The sequence below is a fragment of the Hippopotamus amphibius genome, chromosome 9 (assembly GCF_030028045.1).
Source record: "Hippopotamus amphibius kiboko isolate mHipAmp2 chromosome 9, mHipAmp2.hap2, whole genome shotgun sequence".
Taxonomy (NCBI): Eukaryota; Metazoa; Chordata; class Mammalia; order Artiodactyla; family Hippopotamidae; genus Hippopotamus; species Hippopotamus amphibius.
The window spans coordinates 73,426,016-73,438,704 of record NC_080194.1 but is presented as its reverse complement, the minus strand read 5'-3'; the positions used below and the strand labels follow the sequence as shown (position 1 = coordinate 73,438,704).

The window sequence follows — 12,689 nt, the reverse complement described above, 5'->3', positions numbered from 1 at the left end:
AAGTTACCTGAAAAAAAATGAAGATAAACTGTTTAGTTATGGTAGGACTTTTCAAAGCATATAATTTGTTAATATGCATTAGAAATCTCCAAGAGGGCATTAAACTATGTACCATTTCCTACATATATTTTGACCAAAGAGTCATTTCTTCATGAAACTTCTGCTAGGAATACTATTCCTCAAAATACACTTCAGAAAACTATACAGCAGACTACAGCACATATAAGGAAATTAAATAATTGCCATGTTTGAAAACGACATTTCAAAATGCTCAGACTGTCAGTATTAGTTGCTGAATATAAAAAAAAATTGACGTGCTTATTTTTCCCCCCTCTCCACACAGGAACTTTCGGAAGAAGGTGCCACCTATCATAGGTGTCACTACACAGTTTCATGCATGGTGGCATATTTTAACTGGCCTTGGTTCTTATCTTCACATCCTCTTCAGGTAGGAAATAGAGACTTTTTAGGCTAGTATTGAAGTGTTTCTTTACTCTTCAAATAGAATGGTGTAAATATAAAATGTCAGAGACAGAATCAGAAACTTATGTTCCAGCTTTGCCTCTGCCACTGGGTGATCTTAAGCAAGTCCCTTACTCTCTCTGTAGCTCTGTTTTCTCATCTTTAAAGGGTGACAGCTATAGTAACTGACCTCTGGCACATTATCTACATTTTACGTAGATCATTCATCTCCTTTTTTAGTGCAAGTAGGATATAAACATTTCCATTTCTTGTTAATTATCATATCTTTGTTTATAGAGAACAAATTTAAGGGGAAAAAAGCAGCAGGTTCCCCTGGGTGGGGACTGGAAAAACATGAGTATCTGAAGTCCCCAACTTAATTTGTCTCCTTCCCTGAAATAAATTGGTTGCCACTTTTCTTTCCTTGTTCCCTTAATAGAGAATTTGTTGGAGGTCAACCATTTACAGCAAGAAGGGAATCAGAATTCTCTCTGATCACCCTGGTCAGAGAGTGACTACATCTGTATCACTCTCTCTCCCCTTACCAAGCCTTATTTTTCTTCACGGCATTTATAACCAGTTATATATGTGTTTACTTGTTTACCTCCCCCAACTGGACTGTAAGTTTCTTGAGAACAAGGACTTTATCTTATTCATTGCTACTTTCCCAAGTGCTTAAAACAATGCCTGTCACATAGTAAGCACTCAGTATATATTGTTAAATGATTTAATGAATGAATGTGTACATATTAATCATCTCTTTACCAGGGGATCAGTTTATATTTAATCTCAAGTTCATCTCAAGAATTGAGAGAGCTGAAATATTTGTAGAAAGGGGGAAAAAATTTTCCTTTGAACCAATGTGAAAATTTACTGAAGTGAAATTTTTAGGATACCTTCTCAAAATAACATTTGCATCTCACCTGTCTAGAGATCAACTTATTTAGGCAATCTGAATTATCTAAAATTTAACTACTTGAGAATTATATAAAAAGAACTTCTGGGCAGCTAAATAAGAATTACTTAATTCATACTGTGAAGAGCTCAAGGTTATTAATCATAGAAGAGCTCTTTAAACTCTGGCTCTAAGTGTAAGTATTTTATTTTTTGCTACTTCTTATTGCATTGATTATATGAATTCTTAGCCCGTAGTATATTAGAAATAACTACTTAAGGGGAAGGGTTATGGGAGGAAATGCTTGGGGAAACTGACAAATGATAGAAAAGGAGAAACAAAAATAACTATAAAGCAAACCAAGAATTGAAAACTTTGCACTTTAGGGACTTCCCTGGTGGCGCAGTGGTTAAGAATCCACCTGCCAATGCAGGGGACATGAGTTCAATCCCTGGTCCAGGTAGATTCCACATGCTGCAGAGCCACTAAACCCATGGGCCACAACTACTGAGCCTGTGCTCTAGAGCCCACGAGCCACAACTATTGAGTCTGCCTGCCACAGCTACTGAAGCCCGAGTGCCTAGAGCCTGCATACCACAACGAAGAGTAGCCACCACTCACTGCAACTAGAGAAAGCCTGTGTGTAGCAACAAAAACCCAACACAGCTAAAAATAAATAATAAATAAATTTATTTGTTTGTTTAATAAAAAGAAGAAAGAAAACTTGGCACTTTAACACTTCCCACGAAGTCCCAAGGACATTACTGCAATGTAATACTAGGGTGAATCAAAAATTATCCACAATCTGGCTGTAGAATCTACTTTAATTAACTTTTAGAAAAGACAGATACATCATTGTTCAACATAATCTCCTTGATTTTCAATACACTTTTCCATCTGTCAACAAGCTTTCATATTCCCTCATTAAAAAAATGTTTTAGGCTGAGCTGCGAGCCACGAAGGCACCGCTGTCTTCACTTCTTCATCAGAAGTGAATCTTTGTCCTTGTAGGGCTGCTTTCAGGGGACCCAACAGGTGAAAGTCTGATGGAGCAAGATCAGGACTATAGGGAGGATGCTTTAACACCTCAAAATGAAGTAATCCACAACAGACTTAGGTTTCGAAAAGTTTGTGTGAGATGGATACCAAAACAACTCACGGAAGAGCATAAAGAGAAGCGTTTAGATATCTGCAAACAAAATTTGGACCAGTAATCTAAGGAAGGTGAAAGTTTCTTAAAGAGAATCATTACTGGTGACGAGACACGGATTCACCACTACAAACCAGAAAGTAAATGGCAGAGTATGGAATGGAAATATCCTCAATTGCCGACCAAGAAAAATTTTAAAAGTCAACCGTCAGCTGGAAAATTGGTGCTTACAGTTTTCTGGGATTCTCAAGGGCCAGTATTGGAACATTATCAGGAAGAAGCTTCAGCAATCAACAGTCTAATTACAGTGAGATGCTTATCGAAGAGCTGAAGCTTCAACTTCAGATTAAACACAGAGGACTGCTATCCAAGGGCATTTTGATCTTGCGTGACAGTGCACATCTGCACACTTCTCACACTGTCAACACTGCAAAAACTTCATTTTGAGGTGTTAAAGCATCCTCCCTATAGTCCTGATCTTGCTCCATCAGACTTTCACCTGTTGGGTCCCCTGAAAGCAGCCCTACAAGGACAAAGATTCACTTCTGATGAAGAAGTGAAGACAGCGGTGCCTTCGTGGCTCGCAGCTCAGCCTAAAACATTTTTTAATGAGGGAATACGAAAGCTTATTGACAGGTGGAAAAAGTGTATTGAAAAGCAAGGAGATTATGCTGAAAAATGATGTTATCTGTCTTTTCTAAAAGTTAATTAAAATGAATTCTACAGCCAGAGTGTGGATAATTTTTGATTCACCCTCATATAATACAGCAACGAATTTTTCTAATAAATACTCAAGAAGTGAAATTATAGTCATTATATTGTATTTTGAAAGACTAGTGTTTCCCACTTTCCCCTCTCTTTTCCACCTTCTCCTTTTCATCTTTTGTTGTTGTTATTGTTCACTTTCTCCTTCATTTCTCCTCCTGGTGTGGAAACCCTTCAAGGAAACAAGGTAGTGAGGGGGAAGATGTGCACAGAGGTACCAGCATTCAATGTCCAAGGAACAGGGAGGGAGGAATAGGGGTCACTGATAGCAGCATGCTGAGCTTCCAAGAAAACTGAGGTGATGGGGAACAGGCTGCTGTGTGGAACAAGAAAGCAAGGTGATGAGAGGAGGGGATGGATGGAGGAAGTAGCTGGAGTTGGGAAGTGGGTTACATTGAACAAATAAATTAATTGATCGAACAATAAGTAAAAATTTTGAAGATAACAAAAGCCTGATTTCTCCACTGTCTTACAAGGGATTTAAAAATATGGAAAGAGGGAAAGATAAAAGGAACTCTGAGAGGGGTTAGATTGGAATTTAAAGTATTGGTGTCGGGAATTCCCTGGTAGTTTAGTAGTTAGGACTCGGTGCTTTCTATGCCAGTGGCCGGGATTGAGTCCCTGATTGGGGAACTAAGATCTCACAAGCCATGCAGCAACATGGCCAAAAAAGAAAAAAAAAAGAAAGAAACTCAAGAATGTGTGGCGCGCGCGCGCACACACACACACACACACACACACACACACACACACACACATACATATGTATACACACTCAGATATAGAACAACTTAGATGTATGTTGTGTTGTATAAATTATAAATATATGTATTCATATGTTTATACATACATGTATTGCCTAGGTTTGTCCCCTGTGAAGTCTGAAAAGCAAGCTTTGGCCCATTGCCAAAGATAATTTGAGTATCAGAATTGTATAGGAAGTTTCAAATTACAACCTATCGAATAAAATAGGAATCCGTAAATGTGTACTAATATAAATAAATAAATGAATAAATAAATGAGAAGGGAAAGCTCCTCCTTCCAGAATAATGCTGGCTAATAAGTGTAGAAGGAACATTGGAAATAGATAATCATCATCTGGCAACCATCTTAGGGATAGCTGATAGATGTTAGTTAACAATTGATCTCTGGCTAATAGGTGGAAGTTTAATGAGGAACACATATTGGCATAATTCAGAATGCCTCCCCCATGAAATACTAATATGGAGGGGGAAATGACTAATTCACAGTGAAGAAAACTGGCAGCAACCAACTTGACCATGTATCTAAGGTTGGCATTGGCCATGACAGAGCAGGTCACTGTAGTGTGACTCCTGATAAAATGCACTGAGATGAATTCAGCATCATTCCTGTTGTATTCCTGCCAAAAATGCATGGCCTGCGTGTGGCCATGAGGAAACATTGATGGAATCATGTTGAAGGTCCTTCTACAGAATGTAAGTCTTGTACTCTTTAAGGCCATCAAGTAATGAGAGACAAAGAGAGCAAAGAACTATTGAGTTAGCAAATGACATGAAAACTAAATGTAATGCATGTTTCTGGATAGGAGCCTGAATCAGGAATGAAAAGAGAAATTGTTGGGACATTCAACAAAATCTTAATTAAGTTTTGACTTGGGTGGAGTACTGTATTAATATTAACTTCCTGATTGGAACGGTTGTGTTATAATTTTGGAGAGTGTTCTTGTCTTGTGGTGATACACACTGGAGTGTTTAGGGGTGATGGGCATCATGTCATATAATGACCCTATGAGAGGGAGATAGATAAATAGATAGATAGATAGATAGATAGATAGATAGATAGATAGATAGATAGATAGATGTATACACATATACATATGTGTATTTGTTTGTGTGTGTGTTTGTATAAATATAAAACAAATGTGGTTAAATGACAACAATTGGGGGTCTGGAATAGGGGATACAAGAATTCTTCATATCTTGCAACTTTTCTGTAAGTTTGAAACTTTTTAAATTTAAAAAAGAAAAAGAAAAAAAAATAGAGGAAGGCCAGGCCTCCAAATCATGTCTTTTTGAGATATTTGTAGTAAATGAGCAAACGGAAAAATGATCCTCTAACTGGTAGTCAAAAATGCCTTCTGAAACAGTGGAATATTCATTTTTGTGAAAAAGAGGGAACTAAGTATACATATATACTTATAAATGCATAAACTCTTTGTAAGGGTATATAAACTGTTAAATAACAGTGATTATCTCTGGACTGAGGGGCAGGGGTAAGAGACAGACCTCCTTTTTCCTGTGTACCCTTTCATACTTGTTTGAGTTTTTTACCAAATGCTTGTATTAGCTATTCAAAAAATACTTTAAAAATAAAACAATGGGATAGTTTGTATAAGCCTTAAATGAGCTACAGTAGTGTTTTGAAGTTCCCTTCTTTACTCTCTAGTTGCAGTGAAAATGGTATTATCATATATTATTTGTCAGGGTAAATTGGTGCAATCCATTTGGAAAGAAATTTGATACTACGTGTGTTCATGAAAATGGAATGTTTATATTTTTTTATCCCAGTTATTATGTTCTTCAAAATTTATCCTAAAGAAAGAACCCAAAAAAATGAAAATGTGTGTGTAAACACAAAAATGTTTATCGCAATGTTATTTAATTTAGCAGAACAACAACAATAATAAGAGAAAAATAAACTACCCAATAGTTAAGGCAGAATCATAAAGTAAATTATAGCATGTTCTTTATTGAGCCATTTAAAATTATAAATATGAAACATTTATAGCAACATAGACATTTTTATTTTTAAGTAAAACAAAGCTATGTGTATGTAATTATTAAACCAGTGTAAAAATTCATTTACATGGTGACAAAGCTTAAATTCAGAAAAACTGAAGCATTTTGATGAGATTTGAAGGCAAGATTTTGAATTAATTTTTCTGTTTGTTTCCTATTAATGTTAAAATGTTTAACTCTGATTTTTTTTAAGGAGGCAGGGAAGATAAAATATATTTTAGATATATTTCACCCTAAATAACTAAAATTAAAGAAACTGGGATATTTGTTTTAGTTATATGGAAATTTTGATTCTATAGGTACCTCATTGAAGGGAACATGTGACTAATAATACTTTAGAGGGATGACTTGAGAATTTAATTACATAATGTACCCTCTAAGATTTAAGTACTGTACAAATGTTTGTTTCAAACAGAGAGTTAACACAGTAGAGTAAAAGTATCTGAGTTCATCTTTGCTCCTTTACTTCATAACTGTGTAACAATCTTGAGCCAGGTTAATTAATTAGCTCTAAGCCTCCATTTACTGATTGGTTAAATAAGGATAATACTATTTACTCCATAGGTTGTTGAAATGATTAAATTGAGCAGGACTTTCATTTGCAGTAATGCCAGCCTAGGATATTCAGACAAATTTCCTGCTAAAAACAACTAAAAGTTTTGGGTAAAATAGTAAAAGCATCAAATATTGGCAATATTAAAAAAAAATAAGTTACAGTCTAAAATAAAGCAGGTGCCTAAAAAGGAACACCACAGCTGCTTTGAGCCTAAAGAATTTTTGTCAATCTATCAAATTTAAGCTCTGATTTCATGGCCTAATGGGACAAAGAGGACAGAAGTCAAGGCCTAGGGCTAACCAAAGGAAAGGAGCCAGCCCAAAGAAGGGAGTAATGGAAGACTTCCCCATATCAAGCTGGATGAATCAGAAGTAAGCTTGCTGTGTACTCCACCCCCAAATGACTGCAGAGTAAGTTGTTTTGGAACTGAGCAGAGCAAGAAAAAGAAGGAAAGTTGGGGAGAGGAATGTTTCACAGAAGTAATGGCCATCAGCCATCCCTCACACAGATTTACAGCCCATCTACCTAAGTGATCTGAGGAACCTCATGCCATGAACTTGCGTGGAGATTGTGCTAGACCTATAGTATCTCCCAAGTGCCTGGCAAAAGCAAACATCAAACCTTTTTAGAGAAAGACTTCTTCAACATAGTTTCCAAAGAACCTTCAAAAGTAATTTTTAAGAAGAATAAGCAGCACATAGTCAAAAGTAACCAAGCACCCAGGAAAACAAGACACTAAGAGCAAGAACCCAACACAAATAGTATAGCAGAAGAGACCTGCAAAGATATCAGATATTAGAATTATCAGTGACTGTAAAAATAACATTAATTCATATGCTTGAAGAAATAAACTTAAAAATAACTTCAAGGTAAAAGAAACTTTTTAAAACAAATTTGAAAAAGAACCACATAGAATAGAAATGAAAACTATAGCTGCCAATATGCAAAACTCAATGTATAGGGCTAATAACAGGTTAGATTCAATTGAAGAGAGAATTAGTGAACTGGAAGACAGGTTATAAAAAATTACTTAAACTCAACAGAGACAAAAATATAAAAATTATGGAAGTGAGGTTAAGATAAATGGAAGGTAGGACTTCCCTGGTGGTTCAGTGGTTAAGAATCCACTTGCCAATGCAGGGGACATGGGTTCAATCCCTGATCCAGGAAGATACCACACGCTGTGGAGCAGCTTGTGCACCACAACTACTGAGCCTGCGCTCTAAAGCCCACGAACCACAACTGTTGAGCCTGCGTGCCACAACTACTGAAGCCTGTGTGCCTAGAGCCTGTTCTCCACAAGAGAAGCCAACACAATGAGAGTAGCCACACTGCAACAAAGAGTAGCCACTGCAACTAGAGGGAGCCCACACCCAGCAATGAAGACCCAATGCAATAAATAAATTAATTGATTTTTAAAAAAGAGAGATGAAAGATAAAAGCAAGAGAGTCTGACATGTTTAATTGGACTTTCAGAGGAATAGTAGAGAAGGGTGTGTGGTGGGGGAGTATTTAAGTTACTAATATTATACAACAACCTCAAATTTATCAGCTTAAAATACCCATTTTATTTTGCTCACCATTTTGTGGGTCTTGAATTTGGAAGGGCTCAGTTATTCAGTCTTCATGTGGAGTCTTTCATAGGGTTGGCATCAGATGTCAGTTCAGGCTGTAGTCATCTGAAGCCTCCAACTGGGATAGACGTCCAAGATGGCTCATGAGCATGAGTTGTCATTTGATACTGGCTGTCATCTGAGAACTCAGCTACACAATTCTTTTCAGCCTCAGTGTAGTCAGCCTTCATACCTGACAGATGGCTTCCCTCAGAGGGAGCATCTCTAGAGAACCAGGTGAAGGAAAGGGGCCTTTTATAACCTAGTCTTAACTCAAATGGTACCACTCTTCCCCTACTCTATTGGTCAAAGTCATAGATTCCGTCTCTTGACAGGAGGAGTATTGAAGAATCTGGGGACTCTAAACTCACATCTGAACAGGAGGCACTGTTCAGCTGGAGCTCGTATCTGAGCTCAGAGGAAAGACCCCATGGAGGTGGGAGCCAGGCCTCTGAAGAAGGGTACTGGTGCTAAGGAAAAAACTGTTGCTGCCACAGTGATAAAGTGTTGTTGGGATGCTGTTCACAAGAACCAGAAGCCAACAGCCCTTCATAAAAATAAAACAAAAAGGAACAAGTCCCTTCTTTCTCCTCCAGCTTTGCAGTTTCTCTCAAATGCCCTAATTAGCAGAGCCTATTAGGGAGCATCTAGAAATGCAAGAGTGCAGTTTGTAGTCTCAGCTTCTGCATCACAAACAGGATGGAATATAGAAGAGTGGATTTGGAGCTGAGATACATTAACTTAATAGCTGACCCATCTGGTGAGACTAAAAGAGAAAAGAGGAAAAGCATAAATAGCCAGTATCAGAAATGTAGCAAGAAGCCACTACAGACACTGCAAATATAAGGAAGATAAAAAGCTATTTTGGGGACTTCTCTGGCGGTCCAGTGGTTAAGACTCCACGCTTCCAATGCAGGGGGCACAGGTTCGATCCCTGGTTGGGGAACTAAGATTCCATATGCCACATGGCGTGGCCAAAAAAAAAAAAAAAGCTCTTTTTAACAACTCTATGTGATAGGTACTTTGTTTATGTTCGAAATTTTCCATGAGAAAAAGTTTGAATTTTCAGCTCATAGCCTCACCTGGGCTTGATATATATATTATTCCTTTAATTTTCATGATGGTCCTGTTTCACACTTGAGGAAAGACGAACACAGAGAAGTCAGGTACCTCACATATGATCTTAATGTTATTGCCTGGATTTGAGCCCAGAGTTTTCTGCCTCCCTAAACCAATCAAGAGCTTAGAAATCACCTAATATAACTTCTTAATTTGATGGTGAAGGAAACTGGGACCCAGAGAGAAGTGATGCTCAAGGTCACTGGCCAGTTAGAGTACACTACATTGGATGATGACTAGACAGCACCTGAATTCAAATCCTGCTTCTAGCATTTACTAGCTGTAACACCTTGAATGAAATATTTGACCTTTTTTCAGACTCTCATATGCAAAACAGGAATAATAATACCTACCTAGTAGGGTAGTTTAAGAATGAATGTGTATAAAGCTCTGGCTCCAGTGCTTGCCCCCATGTTTTAGGTACTTAATAAGTAGTTGATAGTGGTGGAGGTAACAGCAAGGGTTGGAATCCAGGGCTTCTTTGCCCCAGTCCAGGACTTTTCACTAAAGAGAAGAGAAAACATGGCAACTTTCTTTTAGAGATTAACATGTGAAAAACTGTCAGAGTAAGGTTATATTATAAGATAGTAATGTATTCATAACATATGATGCTTCTCTTTACAGTTCTGGTTTTAGGTACAGTAGAATGGCATCATAGGCACACTAAATTACTCAAATTCAAACATATTTGCTCTTTTTCATTCTCTTATTTAAAGGAGAAAATTTTTCATGCTATAAAATATTTTACATATGTACTCATACTGTGTATTACTGCTCAAATACAATTAAATAGTGTACTATACATAAGCTATGTATGCTGTAAGTTACGGACAGTTTAATAAATTTTTCAGGGATAAATTTAACTTTATTTTTGCTCTATGGACTGATATTAGAATCTGATCTCATCTTTAGAGGTGGCTCGTTTTAAAGGATGCTCTGAAGTAGCTTCCTGTTTATTTCATACCTGTATTATAATCTTTATAGAGCTGGTATAACCATTTCTAAGATATTCTAGGAATACTCTACCTTAATTCTTACTACCATATATCTTCAGAGATGAAACTGGCAGTCATGATATGAATCACATCAAGCATGAGTGGAATGTTACAGTCTGGGAGTTGATCATTTCTCTGTCTTCCTTAGGATCTTGCCAAGTGTTCTGCATAGAGTAGGTCCTCAAAAAATCATTGGTAAATGAACAAAGTTCATTTATCAGTGTTGCTTTTTCTTTGTGTATATATATATATATACAAAAGTACTGTGGTTAAATTTGTCAGTAAGCCAGTTTGCGTGCATTAAAAATTTTTCTGAACCTATTTACAAAACAGAAATAGACTTACAGACATAGAAAACAAACTTATAGTTACCAAAAGGGAAAGGGGGTGGGGAGGGAGGGATAAATTAGGAGTTTGGGATTAACAGATACACAGTACTATATACAAAATAAACAGCAAGGATCTACTATGTAGCACAGGGAAATATATTCAATATCTTGTAATAACCTATAATGGGAAAGAATCTGAAAAAGAATATATATATATCTCCCTGAATCACTTAGCTGTACATCTGAAACTAACAATATCGTAAATCAACTATACTTCAGTTTTTTAAAAAATTGGTCTGAAAAGCTTTCCCCCCTCCCCTTTTCTTTCAGTTTATATACAAGAACACTTTACCTGAGATACAGGCCAAAGGTGAAGGTAAGTTCACTTCCTAGGGAGCTGTGTGTGTGTGTGTGTGTGTGTTGGAGGAGGAAGGTAATGGGAGGATGGGATGGAGTTGGAAGAAGCGGGTGGGGTGGAGAGGTAGTAGAGAGAATACAGGCTTTGGAACCAGGTGCTCTTGAATCTTAATTCTTCCACTTACTGCTCTGTGACCTTGGGCAAGCCTCTTTTCTTCAAGCCTTAGTTTCTTCAAAAATAAAATGGAGCTAATAGCTACATTGCAGAGTTGTTTTAAGGATCTGAGATGATTTAAGTGTCCAGTTCCATGCTTGACAAAGTAGATGCTTAATATCTTTAAATAAATTAAATAAAAATAGTTTCTGAGGTCTGGTACAGACCTAGAAAGAATATGCTATGCTCAGGTTATTAATACCAGGACAACCACTAGCAAACCACTGTAGTCATAGCCCATGGGTTCTTTTTCATTCTTTTTCAGGGATAACATGGAAAAATTTTATCTTCTTTCATTTTGTCCTAACTTGTTTCCAAACAGTTTCTCTTTGGAATCTGGCCGGTGATCCTGTTTGAGCCTCTCAGGAAGCACTGATGAATTATTCCACCAAGAAGACAAAATAGCATGTTCCATAGGCCTGGCCAAATGATTAAGGAAATCTTTAGAGATCTACACGTTCAAATATATCATGACCATCACAGCAAAGGAGTGACTTTCTGACTAATGCTGCCAGCCGTACAGAGAATGAGGAATGGGGCTTGTTGGACATTTAGCTTGTGTCTTTATCTCATTTGTCTTCCTCCTCCTCACCCTCACCCTAAGATGTTTAAAAAGAAATAGACATGATGTGTATGTATATACTCAAACGCTAGAAATATTGGGCTTTTCTTAACAGGTTAACAGTTTGTGCTGATCATAGGAAATTAATCCTTTTCTCTTTTTTGACAAGGCTTGCATGTGAATTAAACTTTTCTTAATATTTGATTAAATAATGAAAACAGTCAGCTGAGGACTGGCAAAACCCCATATCCAAATGGCCAGCTGTGAGTCAGTACTTAGCTGTTTCAGCCTTGATTTATGTTTTTGTCATAGTAACCTCATGGATGGTTTCCCAAGGTAAAAAAAGGGCTACCTGTGGGATTCTGGTAGTTCTTCATTGTCTGCCTCTGTGCTGGTCAGAGTGTTATAAGCAAGCTCAGACCTGCCACTGCGTTCTATATGTGGCCACATTCCAGATTTGCGGTTGGCTCTGGGGTGTCTGTCTGTGGTCAGAGCCTGGCAGGGTGGGTGGGTCATCTTGTAACATTTATGATGGCCACCAGGACGCCTGTAGAATGTTCCACGTCCACCCAGTTAATGATGGTTGCTCTGTTTCCTTTAATCTTTGCAGATCTTTGTCTCTGTTTTTATGGCTAGGCAAACATGATTGGTAGACTGACCTACCCATATTTCATCCTCCTAGAATAACTTATTTGATGTTATAAATGTCATTATACTCTGACTTTTAAAGTTATGGCATATTTTCCAGTTTTCAGAGGCCATGGTTATGCCCAGGGAAATGTGTTGGGTTAACTAGAGCTAAAATGATTAGGATCCATCCTACTTACATAAAGCTTATTAGAATACCTGTTCCTTCATTTTTTTTGAAGGAAATAGATATAAGGGTTGAAAA

At 37.3% G+C, this 12,689-nt stretch overlaps 1 protein-coding gene across 5 annotated transcripts in view; it reads left to right on the top strand.

The window, feature by feature from the left end:
* The window catches only part of ACER3 (alkaline ceramidase 3), a 191,306-nt gene extending 178,652 nt beyond the window's left edge, over positions 1 to 12,654 (top strand). For all 5 annotated transcript variants that reach the window (XM_057750225.1, XM_057750228.1, XM_057750227.1 and 2 more), the window contains 3 exons: positions 344 to 448; positions 10,995 to 11,040; positions 11,558 to 12,654. In XM_057750225.1, the coding sequence (XP_057606208.1) occupies positions 344 to 448; positions 10,995 to 11,040; positions 11,558 to 11,611 (205 nt within the window). In that variant the 3' untranslated portion in view covers positions 11,612 to 12,654. The remainder of the gene's footprint in view (positions 1 to 343; positions 449 to 10,994; positions 11,041 to 11,557) is intronic.
* The last annotated feature ends 35 nt before the right edge of the window (positions 12,655 to 12,689 follow it).